A 16,765-nucleotide genomic window follows, 5' to 3' on the forward strand; every position below is an offset into this window, starting at 1 on the left:
ATTTATTTTACGAATTAACAGTTAATTCGTCTCAACTTAATATTATTTAATTTTCATTAAATAATTATCTCGTCAACACATTGACTAACTTTTTAGTCATTTTGGGCATCAATGTAATTATATTTCTATAACCACATTTCTCAAATACGTCCTATAGGTATGACCTTTAGGGACCAGTTGATCACCGCCATCTGTATGATAATAACGTCAAACTTTCTAGCAAGCCAACCGTTATTAGGTAAACGTTAATCAACTGATTAAATATACGAAGTATACCCTTGTGAACCTATAAGAGATTTACAAATATTATCACACTAATTTGTGGAGGACACCAGCTCCAACACCCTGCAGGTACTTTTTTAATTCCCTTTGTGCTTCATTGGTCTATTTTGTTCGTGCTGCTGACTGTTCCTCTTGCAGGTCTTGCAGGACTGCCTGTTCCTGTGCAGGGAGGTCGCCAACTTGATGAGGGAGGTGAACAACCTCAATGTCAACCTGGGGAAGGTGGAGGCAGATCTGGCGCTGGATAGGAGGGAGAAGGTGGCGACCCAAAAGAAGCTGGCCGAGGAAAAGGCGACTGCCCAGAAGCAGCTTGATGCTGAGAGGAGGGCGGCAGAGAGGCGTATGGAAGAGGCTCACAAGGAGGTGGAACTGTTGAAGCATCTGCTCTTGGACTCTACATTAGTTTCCGCCTGGGAAACAAAGATCAAATGTATCAAGGAGTTTGAGGCGGGTGAACACTCCAACTGGGACCTTGCTGAGGAGGAACGACTGTTTAATGCTGCATATCCAATCAAGTCGGACTTCAGCCTCATCAACGATTTGCTGGGTGGTGAAGAAGGAGAGACCAGTGCTAGGACTGAACAACCAGCTGTCTCGTCGGTCAGGGAGGTCAGGGAGGATGCCCTTGTTGCCCAGGGAGGGGAAGGCCATATGGGAGAGAGGTTATTTTAGGGCCCAACACCCCTGTAGATGTTCCTGCTGGTGCCGCCCCGGATTCTGCTGTTGCTGCTGCTGCCTAGTTTAGGCATTTAAATTTTAATTTTTTTTTATCTTGATGTTTTGTTGGGCACCCTGTGTGGTGGCCCATTGTAATCCAACTCTTGGTGCCTGGTAGTTTTGGGCACCTTTTAGTACTCTTTTGTTTTTGCCTCGTAGGAGGGCAAAAATACTTACTTTTCAAGTTCCCCCTGCTGAGGGGTGTTTATGAAAATTCTGTTTTGTTCCTTCTGTTGTTTTGCTAGCAATTTTTTTTTTCTTTTTTTTTTGTGTGCCGGCTTCGTACTTGTTGAGGTGTCTATGGTGGTTCAGGGAGCTTTCTATCCATCAGGATGCTCGAATCCCTCTGTTTCGACCACGCGCACATTGGGTGCTTCCTGCAGGAGGAACAATTTCCTAGTTCCTGTTCATCAGTTAGCCTACTAGGACATTGCCTTAATATTCAACTTATCATATCCATATTCAATCCAAAAACTATGATAAACCTAAAATGGAACCAATTTCATAAATCCAAAATAGTTTAGGGAGCACAAAGTGTGTTCCCCCAGAGTTTTACAACAACTTAAAAGAAATAGAATTTCATTCTGGCCTTTTGAAATACTAAGTACGCTGCTTCCACATTTTGCTCCTTGTGATACCTGTGAAGTTGACACCACGAGAAAATAAGAAAAAGGGTTTTGACGCAAAGGATTTGAAAGATACGTTGTAAGTTGTCATTTGCTTAGTAGTACCTGCTGAATTCAGGAGACTTAGCACGTGCGTACTGAACGAAAGATCTTGCCTGGTGACTTAGTTGTTCCTGCTGTCAAAAGAGATGTTACTGTTACACCAATGCAGGTGGGACAGTCGGGCGGTACGAAACAAAATGATTAGTTCTTTGCGTATGTACCTTATGAGAGAGTGAGATGTGGCTTCGGCAAGTGGGTTCTGGGGTTGTTCCCCTTCAAGCGATAACTGCTTATCAAAGACACTTTTAGCAAGTTAGTTCATGTTCTAAAGTTTTTGGAGTACTGAATGCTAGGATTCAAGGGTCCTGGAATGTACCTGTTGGAGGTGGAACTTCTGGGTCCTACACTTGGAACCTCAGACATAATACTTTTTAAAGTGAATGATGTTCCAGGATCTAGGGACAGCTTCCCCATCCATAGTCTCCAACTTGTATGCCCCATTACCCACGATGTCTTCTATGCGGCAGGGACCTTCCCAGTTGTAGGCGAATTTGCCTGCACTCTGATTCTTGGTGTTTGGGAATATCTTCCTGAGTACCAGGTCCCCTACCTACAGCGTTCTCAGCCTTACGTTTTTGTTGTAACTTCTGGCAGCTGTCTGCTTGTAGGCTGCCATCCTGATTTGGGCGCTGGTCCTTGGCTCATCAATGGCATCCAAGTTGCTGGCCATTTCTACATGGTTTCTCTCTTCGGTGGCATTGGCATATCGACGCGTCAGTACTTGCACCTTAGAGGGAATAACTGCCTCGGCCCTATATACCAGACTGAATGGTGTTTGACCTGTTGCCACTTTGGGGGTAGTTCTATCAGACCACAACACGAAGGGGAGCTCATCTGCACATTTGCCTTATATCTCCTCCAGCCTTCTTTTCAGGTTCTTCATGACTATCTTGTTGCTGGATTCTGCCTGACCGTTGGACTGCGGAGTCCTAGGAGTGGACTTAGTAGCTTGATGTTCCACCTGGCGCAGTAGTCTTCTGTGTTGTTGGTTATGAGTTGTGACCCGTTGTCACATATGATTTCTAAAGGGATGCCATATCTGCTGACTATGTTCCTCTTGATGAAAGATATCACATGCTTCTACTAGATCTGAGGGAAAGATTCTGCCTCAATCCATTTAGAGAAGTAATCCATCATTGCCAGCATGTACGCCCTGTTTCCAGAAGCACGGGGTAATGATCCCACAATGTCCATTCCCCATTTCATAAAAGGCCAAGGCGAGATAATCAGATGCATATGTTCTGCTGGCTGGTGGCTTACATGAGCGTGCCTTTGGCATTCTTCGCATTTCTTGACGTAATCTATGGCGTCCTTCCTCATGGTAGGCCAGAAGTAACCCTGCCTTAATGTCTTGTTGGACAGGCTCCTACCCCCTGTGTGATTTCCAAAATCACCACTGTGGATATCACACATTACTGCTTCTGCCTCCTGTATTCTTAAGCACCTCAGATAGGGTCCTGCCAAGGACTTTCTAAATAGGATACCAATAATGAGTACGGATCTAGAGGATTTCATTTTGAAGCTCCTAATGTCTTTCTGGTCAGGTGGTAATACCTCATCACGTAGCCAACTAATGTAAGGCTTGCGCCAATCATCAATCTCTTCCTGAGGTGTGGCAGTACATAGTATCCATGCTTCGTATGTCCACTACGTGGTTGTAGCCTTACTGGCATTTTGCTGTTCATTCTGACATATGGCAGGTTTCATGACATGTATGAATAGTATAGTACCCACTGCCTCTGGAGTGAAGGCTGCTCCCAGGGTGGCGAGAGCATCCGCTTCAACATTATGATCCCTTGGTATCTACTGGATATGGAAGGAGGCAAAGCGGAGTTTGAGCTCCTTTGCCACTTCCAGGTAGGCTATCATTTTAGGATCCATGGCCGTGTATACGTTATTCACATGGTTTACGATCAGTTTGGAGTCACTATACACCTCGATGCGGCTGATTTGCAATTCTAAGGCTAATTGGAGTCTGTATGGGTAAAAATACCCTCTCATTCTTATCATGACGTGGCAACTCGCAATTGGATAAACTAAAGGCACACGGATCAATAACAAGGAAGCAGGCTGCTAGACGCAACAAAGAACAAGGGGGGATGAACCTGGACATTCAAGTGATACAAAGGCCACGTTTGAATTAAATAACAAACATCCAGCAGAAACGTTGAAATGGTCACCATGAACATTGCGGTGATCAGCAAAAGCTTTGACAAAGTCAGCAACCACTTCCTATTTCATAGGAAGTGGAGCGTATGGTTGAGCATATGTAGGGAGCATGTGCGACAATTCAAAGGAGGGCTATAAAAGAGCAACGAACATCAGATTCAAGGGCATTCATCATTGACTCCACTCAAAGAAATATCATTCACCACCTGCAACAAATAATATCATTAACACACTTAGAAATTTATACATCGTTCATATCATTTGTACTTAGTCATTTGGAAATTACTGCTGGACCTCCTGATCGTTCCAGCTAGGTTTACCCTCGAATACTATTACTACTAGTGGATCATTGGTGGGATACCGTTTCCCCCGCGGTTTATCCCACATTTTGGGTTTTCCGGGTCACCATTTTGCTTGTGTCATTTTAATTGGAATAGCCGCATTGACTCACAAATCTCTAGTCGGTAAAATCTGACCAAAACAGTTTGGCGCCCACCGTGGGCCATTGTGGTTAAATCTTGGTTAAAATACCTCTTCTCAAAATATCCTAACATCTCTATAGTTGATCATGTCAGGATCCAATCAGAACGTATCTTATCCGATGAGTACATCAGTGCAAACTCCGTAATAGGGGCGACGTCAGCAACCTCCGCTGTTCCAACAACGGCGGTCCCTGCCACCAGAGTGACTGCAGGCCAGGCTCAGCCCCAAGTATCAGCAAAGCCTCCTTACTCCCCCAAAATCACAGATCTGGAAGCAGGGAAGGCTGGCAAATCACTAGTTATCAATCCTGTTCCAAAGCCTAATAGGGATGGGAGTCCGCAGCGCCCAGGATCACCATGACACCTGACAGGAGCCCGTCTTCCGGGAGCATCACAACCGGATCCGGTACATCAGTTGCTCCAAGGGATGACATCCTTGCAGCAGGCTGTGATAGGGCTACAAAGGGACAACCAGTCCTTGCAGGAGAAGATAGATGAAGTGTCACCCCTGGGAACGATCCAGCAGATGGCAAGTTCAACACTCGGCCAGGGGAATGCCAGGGAGTACTCAGGGAGGCTACTGCCGCAAAATCTAGTAACCAGGCTCTATATGGATATGCTGCCACAAGGGGTAACCACGCCACCCGAGCAACCCCGGAGTGTTATGCGGATTGCCCCTTTGTGGATAGCATTGCCCTTGTCAGCATGCCAAAGGGGTTCACCACACCAACGATGACGTTGTATGATGGAACAGAGGATCCGCTGGAGCACATCATCCAGTACAAGCATAAAATGATGGTGGTTGTAGCAACATGGCCTGAAAAGGAGGCATGTATGTGCAAAGGATTCGGTTCCACCTTGTCAGGAGCCGCACTCCAGTGGTTCGTTAACCTTCTCAACAACTCTATTTCCAGCTTCGCGGGGTTAGTGAACGTTTTCAATCAGCAGTTCGCAAGCAGTCGCAAGCCAGAAAAATTATCCAGTGATATATACCGGATCGTCTAGAGGTTCAAGGAGTCCACCGAGGATTATCTCCCCATATTCAATGTGGAAAAAATATCTATCCCTAGGTGCGACCCTACAACAACAGTCAACACCTTCAGAAGGGGACTGCATCGCGACTCTAATTTTTACAATGATCTCACCAAGCATCCATGTGCCACCTTTGAGGAAGTTAAGCAAATGACAGAGGCTACTTATCGCCTAGAGGAGGATGAGGATAGAAGGGACCTCTATGGAACAGAGTCGTCCAGCAGAAAAATCACAACAGAAAAGAAGAATGAAAGAACCAAACCCTACAGCAAGAACACAGTGAACAAAGTCTCAGGAGAAACAGAGAGCACGGAGGCTCCACCTAAGCTTAGCGAGTATGGGTTCACCACTGGACTTACTGGGGTATTAAAGGCAATCAGGGAACTAGGGCAGAGGGCCAGGTGGCCCAAGAAGCCTACTCCCAGGGAGAAGGATAGAAGAGATGCCAGCAAGAGGTGTGAATACCACAACAATATTAGCTACAATACAGAAGATTGTGTAGTACTACGAAAGGAAGTAAAGCACCTCTACAGTGCTGGATGCTTGAATCACCTGCTCCCCAAGGGGGTGAAATCTGGAGAGCTCAATACTGCTGACCAGGCCCAACCATCCCCACCTCTACCTTACTCAAAAGTCGTGATCGTCATCACAGGGGGTCGGAGATATATGGTCTCACTTATTCAGCAGCAAAGCGCCATGCAACCGCGACTAAAGGAGATAAACTAGAGTTCTCCCTCAGGGTCAGCAGACAGCATCTACCAGAAATCTCGTTCGATGAGCAGACGTACCTGATAAGGCAGAACACCACCATGACGCCTTGATCATTACCCTTTCTATAGAAATTGCCTTGTTAAAAAGATATTGGTAGATACAGGAAGCTCTATGAATCTGATAATGCTGGAAACCTTGAATAACATGGGGTTCAGCGAGAAAGACCTGGTACAGAAGGCAGTACCCTTGGTAGGCTTTAGTGGAGAAACTAAACAATCCATTGGAGAAATAGTGATACCTACCTTTGCAGGGGGTATGAACAAACAGGTACGGTACTAGGTCATTGATGGTCCGTCAACTTACAACGTGATACTTGGCAGGCCTTGGATCCATGAAATGAAAGCAGTACCATCAACGTACCATCAGAGCCTAAAGTTCCCTATACCCTGGGGGGTACAAGAGATACGGGGAGATCAAAATGACGCTCGGGATTGCTACAAGAACGCTCTGAAACCCACTGCAGCTGGTCCTGCATAGCAATTATAGAAACTGTGCGTCTAGAGGGAGTATATCGCACCTCCCCAGGAGAAACTCGATGAAGTAGTCCTGGACCCATAGTTTCCAGCAAGAACAGTGCTGGTGGGATCTGATTGTGCAGGTAACATCCGTGAGCAGATAATTGAATTTCTACGTACTAACATGGATTGTTATGCCTGGTCCCATAGCGACATGATTGGCATACATCCAAGTGTAATTACACACCGGTTAATTGTAGACCCCAACTTTCTTCCAGTTTAGCAGAAAAGGCGAAAATTCGCTCCTGAAAGGAGCGAGGTGATAAACCAGGAGGTAGACAACCTCCTGGCAGTAGGTAAGATCAGGGAAGTTAACTACCCGGAATGGCTTTCGAATGTTGTAGTTGTACCCAAGAATAACAACAAGTGGAGAGTATGTGTTGATTTCAGAGATCTTAACAAAGCTTGTCCAAAAGACCCGTTCCCCCTACCGCACATTGAATCCATAGTAGACGCTACAGCAGGGTATGAGCTACTTACCTTCCCTGACGCATGGAGTGGGTACAACCAGATAAAAATGGACCCTAAGGATTAGGAAAAAACAGCCTTCAGATCTGACAGAGGCTTGTACTGCTACAATGTGATGCCCTTTGGCCTCAAGAATGCTGGTTCCACCTATCAGTGCCTGGTGAATAGAATGTTTAAGGAGGAGATAGGGAGAACAATAGAAGTCTACATTGAAGATATGGTAGTCAAGTCCGAGAAGGCGAAACAACATATGTCCCATATGGAGAATACCTTCTCTATCCTCAGAAAATACCATCTGAAGCTGAACCCCCTGAAATGCACTTTTTGAGTCTCCTCTGGGAAATTCCTGGGGTACTTGGTGACGCAAGAGGGATCGAGGCCAGCACGGAGCAAATCAAAGCAGTATTTCAGTTAGAATCTCCTCAGAAGCCAAAGGACGTATAAAGGCTCACAAGTCGAGTAGCAGCCCTAAACCGGTTCATATCAAGGTCCTCAGACAGGTGTCGATTGTTCTATGACATCCTGAGGAAGAGTCGGAATTTTGAGTGGACGCAGAAGCATGAAAAGGTGTTTGGGGAGCTCAAGCAGTACCTACGCACCCCTCCTCTTCTCTCCAAGCCAGAACAGGGAGAACCGATGTACTTGTATCTATCAGTGACAGAGGCAGTTGTAAGAGCTGTACTGGTACGAGAGCATGAGGTATGCAGAAACCAGTATACTTCACAAGCAAGTCTCTGTTACCTGCAGAGACCAGGTACATATCTCTAGAAAAACTCGTTTTAGCACTTGTTACTGCTTCGTACAAATTGCGTCCCTATTTTGAGTCGCATACAATTTCAGTCGTGACCAACTACCTCCTGAGAACCATAATGAAGAAACCCGAACTGTCAGGGAGAATGGTTAAGTGGACTGTCCACCTGGGCGGGTACGACCGGAAATTTGAACCCCGTACAGCCATAAAGTCCCAAGCCCTAGCTGACTTTATGTCAGACTTTAGTCCCACCCTTCAAGAACAAGCCGACAGTAAAATCTTGACCCTAAGTGAGGCTAAAGGGGAGCAAGTATGGGAGTTACATGTTGATGGGGGATCCAATACAAAGGGAGCAGGGGTAGGGCTGGTCCTGAAATTACCTCAGGGGGAACAGATAATACAGGCAGTATGGTGTGAGTTCAAAGCAACGAATAATGAGGCTGAATACGAGGCCATAATCTTAGGACTCCAATTAGCCTTAGAATTGCAAGTCAGCCGCATCGAGGTGTATAGTGACTCCCAACTGATCGTAAACCATGTGAATAACGTATACACGGCCAGGGATCCTAAAATGATAGCCTACCTGGAAGTGGCGAAGGAGCTCAAACTCCGCTTTGCCTCCTTTCACATCCAGCAGATACCAAGGGATCAGAATGTTGAAGCAGATGCTCTTGCCACCCTCGGAGTAGCCTTCACTCCAAGGGCAGTGGGTACTATACCATTCATACATGTCATGAAACCTGTCGTATATCAGAATGAATAGTAGAATGCCAGTAAGGCTGCAACCACCCAGTGGACATACGAAGCAGGGATATTGTGTACTGTCACACCACAGGAAGAGATTGATGATTGGCGTAAGCCTTACATTAGTTGGCTACGTGATGAAGTATTACCACCTGACCAGAAAGACGCCAGGAGCTTCAAAATCAAATCCTCCAGATTCGTACTCATTGATGGTATCCTATTTATGAAGTCCTTGGCAGGACCATATCTGAGGTGCTTAAGCATACAGGAGGCAGATGTAGTAATGTGTCAAACACCATTCAGTCTGGTATATGGGGCCAAGGCAGTTATTCCCTCTGAGGTGAAAGTATCGACACATCGATATGCCAGTGCCACCAAAGAGAGGAACCAGGTAGAAATGACCAGCAGCCTAGATACTATTGATGAGCCAAGGACCAGCGCCCAAATCAGGATGGCAGCCTACAAGTAGACATCAGCCAGGAGTTACAACAAAAACGTAAGGCTGAGAACACTGCAGGTAGGGGACTTGGTACTCAGGATAGTATTCCCAAACACCAAGAATCAGAGTGCAGGCAAATTCGCCTATAACTGGGAAGGACCCTACTGCATAGAAGGCATCGTGGGTAATGGGGCATACAAGTTGAAGACTATGGATGTGGAAGCTGTCCCTAGATCCTGGAACATCATTCACCTTAAAAAGTATTATGTCTGAGGTTCCAGGTGCAGGACCCAGAAGTTCCACCTCCAACAGGTACATCACAGGACCCTTGAATACTCGCATTCAGTACTCCAGAAACCTTAGAACATGAACTAACTAGCTAAAAGTGTCTTTGATTAAGCAGTTATCGCTTAAAGGGGAACGAACCCCGAACCCACTTGTTGGAGCCACGGCTCACTCTCTCATAAGGTACATACGCAAAGAACTAATCATTTTGTTTTGTACCACCTGACTGTACCACCTGCATTGGTCTAATAGTAATATCTCTTTTGACAGCAGGAACAACTAAGTCACCACGCAAGGTCTTTCGTTCAGTACGCATGTGCTAAGTCTCCTGAATTCAGCAGGTACTACTAAGGAAATGCCAACTTACAACGTATCTTCCAAATCCTTTGAGTCAAAACCCTTTTTCTTATTTTCCCGTGGTGTCAACTTCACAGGTGTCACAAGGAGCAAAATGTGGAAGCAGCGTACTTAGTATTTCAAACGGCCAAAATAAAACTCTATTTTTTTTAAGTTGTTGTAAAACTCTGGAGGAACACACTTTGTGCTCCCTAAACTATTTTGGATTTATGAAATTACTTTCATTTTTAGGTTTATCATTGTTTTTGGATTGAATGTGGATATGGTAAGTTGAATATTAAGGCAATGTCCTAGTAGGCTAACTGTTGAACAGGAACTAGCAAATTATTCCTCCTGCAGGAAAAACCCAATGTGCGTGTGGTCGAAACAGAGGGATTCGGGCATCCTGATGGACAAAAAGCTCCCTGAACCACCATAGACACCTCAACAAGTATGAAGCCAGCACACAAACAGAAAGAACAAAAGAATTGCTAGCAAAACAACAGAAGGAACAAAATGAAAATTCATAAACACCCATCAGCAGGGGGAACTTGAAAAGCAAAGTATTTTTGCCCCTCCTACGAGGCAAAAACCAAAGTACCAAAAGGTGCCCAAAACTACCAGGCACCAAAGAGTTGGATTACAATGGGCCACCACACAGGGTGCCCAACAAAACATCAAGATAAATAATTAATATATAAATGCCTAAACTAGGCGGCAAAAGTGAGAATCAAGGCATCGGCGAACATCTACAGGGATGTTGGGCTCCACAGTAGCCTCTCCTCCAGATGGACCTTTCCCTCCTTGGGTGACGAGGGATTCTTCCCCGACCTCCTCGACTGACGCAACAGCTGGTTGTTCAGTCCCAGCACTGGTCTCTTTATCATCACCACCCAGCAAGTTGTTGATGAGGCTGAAGTCCAGCTTGGTTGGATATGCAGCATTGAACAGTCGTTCCTCCTCAGCAAGGTCCCAGTTGGAGTGTTCACCCGCCTCAAACTCCTTGATGCATTTGATCTTTGTTTCCTAGGCGGAAACCAATGTAGAGTCCAAGAGCAGGTGCTTCAGCAGCTCCACTTCCTTGTGAGCCTCTTCCATACGCCCTTCTGCCACCCTCCTCTCAACATCCAGCTGCTTCTGGGCAACTGCCTTCTCCTCTGCCAGCTTCTTCTAGGCAGCCACCTTGTCCCTACTAGCCAACGCTAGATCTGCCTCCACCTTCCCCAGGTTGACGTTGAGGTTGTTCACCTCCCCCATCAATCTGGCAACCTCCCTGCGCATGAACAGGCCGTCCTGCAAAACCTGCAAGAGGAACAATCAGCAGCACGAACAAAATAGACCAGTGAAACATAAAGGGAATTAAAAAAAGGTACTTGCAGGGCTCGTCCAGGAGCTTCATCTAGTACAGCAGGAAGAGGGGTATTCCCTAGAGAATGGACAGCAGTAGGGAGCAGGAACTGTTCCATGTGAGGCCAGAGAGGCACCCCACTGGAGCCATACCCCTTGGGAAGGCGGATTACAGTGGAAGTATTGGGCAAGGGTGGCCTAGGAGCCACTGCATCCAGAGGAGCAATATTAAAAGGGACAGGCGTGCTAACCGACTCCTTTTCAGCTGGGAGTGATGGCCTCTTCCTGGGAGAAGGACCGGAGGAGGCAGAAGCAACTTGCTTCCTCTTTCTATCTAGCAGGGAAAGAGAGGAAACTTGAGTATTCCCTAGTACATGAACACAGTTAGAGCACAAACGTAAATGACCATATAGCAAGAACGAAAACCTATAAGAAACAAAGCCTTACCAGACGACGTCTGGAATTCGGCAGCTGGGGGTTCTTGCTGACTGGTGGAGGTACCAACCTCTTCTTCTTCTTCTTCCTCTTCCTCTTCTTCCTTCTCTTCTTCTCTCTCTTCTTCCTCCTCTTGCTCTCCTTCACTAATGTCAAGAGGCTCGGAGACAGATGCACCAACAGGGGAAGAAAGTACACCAGGGTAAGAACGAGTTGCAACAGGGAGAGCAAATAAATGGCTAACCACGCTATGATCTCTTGAGGGAACTGGCTGCTTCAAATCTGCAGCAGTACACCAGTAAGAACATTAAGGTAAAATAAAAACAATAGACACCCAGAAACTAAAATTACCTTTAGAGGCCCCGCACTTATCAAATGAGTACTCGGGGGTGGGGGTAAGAGAGTCAATCTTAACGAAGATGAAGTTCGTATTCCAGCCTTCATCCCTCACTTTGGAAGGAAGGATCACGCCAGGGTTGCTGGTGTCGCAGGACCTCAAGGTGATAAGCCCGACAACAAAGGGCCTAAAAGTATAGAGCAGGGCGAGGTCACCCAGACCAATCCCCAGAGCGTGATCCACAGCGAGGATGCAGAGCGAAACCAGAATGCACCATGCATGAGGCGCAAGCTGGCAGATCGCCAACCTGTAGTGAAGCAAGATCCTTTGCACCCAAGGAAAGAAGTGTTGGAGCTTGTGTCCTCCACATTTAGTGTGATAACGTATATAAATATCTTATAGGTTCACAAGGGTATACTTAGTATTTTATCAGTTGATTAACGTTTACTTAATAACGGTTGGCTTGCAAGAAGTTTGACGTTATTATCATACTGATGGCGATGATCAACTGGTCCCTAAAAGTCACACCTAAAGGATGTGTTTGAGAGATGTGATTGTATGAAAATATAATCACATTGATGCCTTATATGACTAAAAGGTTAGTTCATGTATTCGACTAAACAGTTAGTCAATGTGATGATGAGACGATTATTTAATACAATTAAATAATATTAGCTGAGACGAATTAACTGTCAATTCGTAAATTGAATATAAACTGTTATATTTAATTAATGTATATAATGTTAGCTTGAACGAATTAAGATGTTAATTCGTAATTAAACGTAATCGGTTATATTTAATTAGCTAATTATAAATATGCGATATTTATAGTTAAAGTATATATTATACGAGATTGTCATAATAAATTATTACAGACAGGTATTAATAAATCGACTGCAAGTTGTTGTGTGTAGACTTATTAATACATGTCGACATAATTGGCAATTTATAAAATATACACATTTTTATACATTAAGATAACAACTAAAAATAAGGGGATTTTATCCTTATTTTTTTTGATACTCGGTCAAAACCGAATTAGAGGAAAAAAAGAAAGAAAAAATATCTTCCTATTTTGCCTCCTCATTTTGGTTATATGAAGAGTGAGGGAAGATTATTTTTCCAAATTCTTTTTGACCTAATTTTCTCTCATCACAAAACACACAAAACCCTAAAAATTAATCATCAATTTTGGGGATCTCATTCTAGCAAATTGAGGGGCATTTCTCTTAGCATCTTGGGTGCAACAATTAGGAGAATATCAATTCGATATTTGTTCTTAGGCCACATTTGTTAGGACCAAAGGTTGATTCTTAATCTATACTATTTTGTTTATGCAATTTCATTTATGACTAGCAATTTCATTATTATAATTTCGTTATAATCCTAAAATTTATAGAGGAAGTATACCGATATTTCCTACAAGTGGTATCAGAGCATAGGCCACGAAATTATTTTATAAGATTTTCATAAATGGATTTAAACAAATAATTTTGAAAAAATAAATTCGGCCGAGTGTAGAAAAGTTTTTTTTTTGCAGAGAAAAAAAAAATTGCCGAATTATTTATTATTTTTTTTTTCGGTTTTGATGTTTATATTTCCATTTTGATTCATTCATATTGTTGTTTTAATTAGTTAAGATGATAATATGATAATTTGTAGATGTTTTGATTTAATGAAAATTAAATTGAAATGTAAATGGAAATCGTTTTTTTGTTTGTTGATGATTTGTTTTTGCTATATAGTTTTTGGCATACAAGTTAATTTAACAAATGTTCAAATCAATTGTGATAATCGGTTTAATCATGATTTAGATATTCATTTTAATAGGTTAAATTGAATCATCTAGTTTGAATATATGTTTAAATTAAAAGGATGATTATGCCAATCTTGTCATCATAGCAACATTAAACAATTGTTCATAACAAATGAGTTGTTTTAAAAAAAAATCGGTTTTAGGGCAGAAATGCCGCAACCATTAAGAATTTTTTTTTTGTTTTAGGGCATTATGCCGAGGAAAAAAAAATCTGTTTTTTTGTTTTTTTGGCATTTGCCGAGAGCAAGAAAAAAAAATGAATTAAAACAAAGTTTTTGTTTTTGTTTTACCTAAAGGATGTGTTTGAGAGATGTGATTATGGAAATGTAATCACATTGATGCCTTATATTACTAAAAGGTTAGTCCATGTTTTTGACTAAACAGTTAGTCAATGTGATGATGAGACGATTATTTAATGCAATTAAATAATATTAGCTGAGACGAATTAACTGTCAATTCGTAAATTGAATATAATATGTTATATTTAATTAATGTATATAATGTTAGCTTAAACGAATTAAGATGTTAATTCGTAATTAAACATAATCGGTTATATTTAATTAGTAAATTATAAATATGCGATATTTATAGTCAATGTATATATTTTACGATATTGTCAGTGTAAATGTTGACAGACCGGTATTAAAAAATCAACTGCAAGCTGTTGTGTGTGGACTTATTAATACATGTCGACATAATTGACAGTTTATAAAAGATACACATTTTTATACATTAAGATAACATCTAAAAATAAGAGGATTTTATCCTCATTTTTTTGGAGGTTTGGTCAAACCGAATTGGAGAAAAAAAGGGAAGAAAATAATCTCCCCTTAATTCCTCCTTATACACGGTTTAAAGGGAGGGAGAGATGATTATTATTCTCTCACTTGTTTTTCTAACCTAATTCACTTGACCTAATTCTCTCATCATTCACACAAAAAACGCTAAAAATTAATTTACATTTTTGGGGATCTATTCTAGCAAGAACAAGGGCATTTCTCATAGCATCTTGGGTGCAACGATTACGCGAATATCAATTCGATATTGTTCTTAGGCCATATTTGCTAGGACTGAAGGTTAATTCTTAATCTCTCTATTTTGTTTATGCTATTTCATTTATGACTCGTATTCATAATCATAATTTCGTTATAATCCTAATAATCTTAAAGGAAGTATACCGATATTTTGTATAAGTGGTATCAGAGCATAGGCCACGAAATTATTTTATATGATTTTCATAAAATGGATTAAACAAAATCAATTTTAGAAGAAAAATTCATTTCGGCCGAATTTTTTTTTTGCCGTGAAAAAATTTTTTTTGCCGAAATGTTTTTTGTTTTTTGATGATTTGTTCCATTTTGATTTATTCATATTATTATTTTAATAGGTTAAGATGCTAATATTATAATTTGTAGATGTTTTGATTTAATAAGAATTAAATTAAAATGTAAATGGAAATCATCTTGTTTGATGATGTTAAATTTGTTTTTTATATATAGTTTTTGGCATATATGGTTTTAAATTGTTGTTTAGAATCATGTTTCATTGATTTATATGTTCATGATTATGCCAATCTTGTTCTAATAGCAACTATAAACGAATTTGTTCATCTAAATATTTTTTTTAAGGCATTATGCCGCAAAAGATAAAAAAAGGAGGAAAATCTGTTTTTGTTTTTGGTTTTGCCGAGACATAAAAAAAGGGCTTTTTTGTTACGGTTTTTGTGGAAAGAAAAAAAAATAGGTCTGGTTTTATTTTTGACAAAGCGAGAGCACAAAAAAAAATAAAACCCTGTTTTTTCCATTTTTTTCATGTTTGTCGAGAGCAAATTTTAAGAAAAATTTCTGTTTTTTCTCTTTTATTGTTGTTTTTGGCTAATAATTATTATACATTAAATTTATAATGTATGATATATAGTTGTGAAAAAGTTCACAAATTTAAGATACCTAGTTATGTTAAAGAGGTTTAAAATAATGTTGGATTAATTCATATTACAAGATTAATATGTATTAAGATTAAAATTATTGTGAGTAATTGAGGAATTGTCACATAATTTGATCATTTAAATAGGTGGTTTGGATAAATTACTCTACATAATTAAGGAATTATGTCTTGAATGTTTAATTTATTAGTTGATGCATTTTTATTTAGTTGAATGTTTTGTTGAATGGTTTATTTTACGTATTTTTGCAATCGGTTGTAATTTGTAATACCTAGTGTGGCCTTAGTTAAATTATGTTTTCGTAATGATGGAAACATAATTTTTAATGTAATTTTGAGATCTCGTATCTCCTTTTGGTTTTCTTTAAGTTTTATGGTTTTGAAATTAGAATGTAAATAGGTTTATTATGTAATTTTTTAAATTGTAATTTTTGAGAAGACTAAAGATGGAGATTGGATTGCTCACTCCCGCTACATGGACCAAGATGGAACATCAAGACAAGCTTCTCGGGTCCAAGGATGGATTCCAAAGTTGTATTTATGTTCATTTTGGTAGATAGGCCACACTAGGACTTTATTTTTGTTTAACGTTTTTCCATTCTTATTGCTTTTCATTGCTTGATAGTTAGTGCATCATATTCCACCTAAACCAAACCACCTACTAAAATGCATGAAAATTGACTCATATAGTTTGGATGTTAGTTTTCATATACATACAGATGTCACACGACATTAAGCCATCACCTTAGTTTATTCATTCTCGCATGCTAGATATTAGTTCACTTAAAATGAATTAAAATAAAATTGATGGGATCTTCCTCTAAAACTTAAATTGAGACTAGTCTTTATAAGGGCAAACAACTATGAATCTCTTCTTCGTCGGTAGGCATATAGGACCTTACTCTTCATATGACCCCTTCTACGTTGGGTAAGTAGTTTGTGTTGACTTAGTTTACCTCAACATTATAATCCGAAGAGTTTCTCGTGATTATGATGGACTATAGATAGAATTTACAGAAATTTATCGACCAAGAATTCTAAAAGTAGAATTAGCCAAAAGGTTGGCTTATCAATTTACAGATAATTGAGTCTTGGGATCATTTATATAATTCTTGAGGGGGGTCAATTGTATAAATGCTTGAGTCTTTGCGTTATAACAGTATTGCATTA

At 41.2% G+C, this 16,765-nt stretch overlaps 2 protein-coding genes across 2 annotated transcripts; both read left to right on the forward strand.

The window, feature by feature from the left end:
- The first annotated feature begins 5,110 nt into the window (after positions 1-5,110).
- LOC141632575 (uncharacterized) lies at positions 5,111-6,136 on the forward strand. Its single transcript, XM_074445115.1, has 2 exons — positions 5,111-5,301; positions 5,449-6,136. Exons 1-2 carry the CDS (start codon positions 5,111-5,113, stop codon positions 6,134-6,136), a joined length of 879 nt encoding a protein of 292 aa, XP_074301216.1.
- A 1,897-nt stretch (positions 6,137-8,033) lies between these two features.
- LOC141632576 (uncharacterized) lies at positions 8,034-9,128 on the forward strand. Its single transcript, XM_074445116.1, has 2 exons — positions 8,034-8,660; positions 8,751-9,128. The coding sequence occupies exons 1-2, from the start codon at positions 8,034-8,036 to the stop codon at positions 9,126-9,128; spliced, it is 1,005 nt and encodes a 334-aa protein (XP_074301217.1).
- Positions 9,129-16,765: the final 7,637 nt, after the last annotated feature.

This window comes from Silene latifolia, chromosome Y, assembly GCF_048544455.1.
Source record: "Silene latifolia isolate original U9 population chromosome Y, ASM4854445v1, whole genome shotgun sequence".
Lineage (NCBI taxonomy): Eukaryota > Viridiplantae > Streptophyta > Magnoliopsida > Caryophyllales > Caryophyllaceae > Silene > Silene latifolia.

What these genes read in the sequence shown, in the direction of transcription:
- LOC141632575 (XM_074445115.1), top strand. Translation starts at nt 5,111, where the DNA reads ATGACGTTGTATGATGGAACAGAGGATCCGCTGGAGCACATCATCCAG. An exon ending in TCTATTTCCAGCTTCGCGGG is followed by an intron (nt 5,302 to 5,448) that starts GTTAGTGAACGT and finishes ATCTATCCCTAG; the next exon opens with GTGCGACCCTACAACAACAG.
- LOC141632576 (XM_074445116.1), top strand. Translation starts at nt 8,034, where the DNA reads ATGAAGAAACCCGAACTGTCAGGGAGAATGGTTAAGTGGACTGTCCAC. An exon ending in TACATGTCATGAAACCTGTC is followed by an intron (nt 8,661 to 8,750) that starts GTATATCAGAAT and finishes GTCACACCACAG; the next exon opens with GAAGAGATTGATGATTGGCG.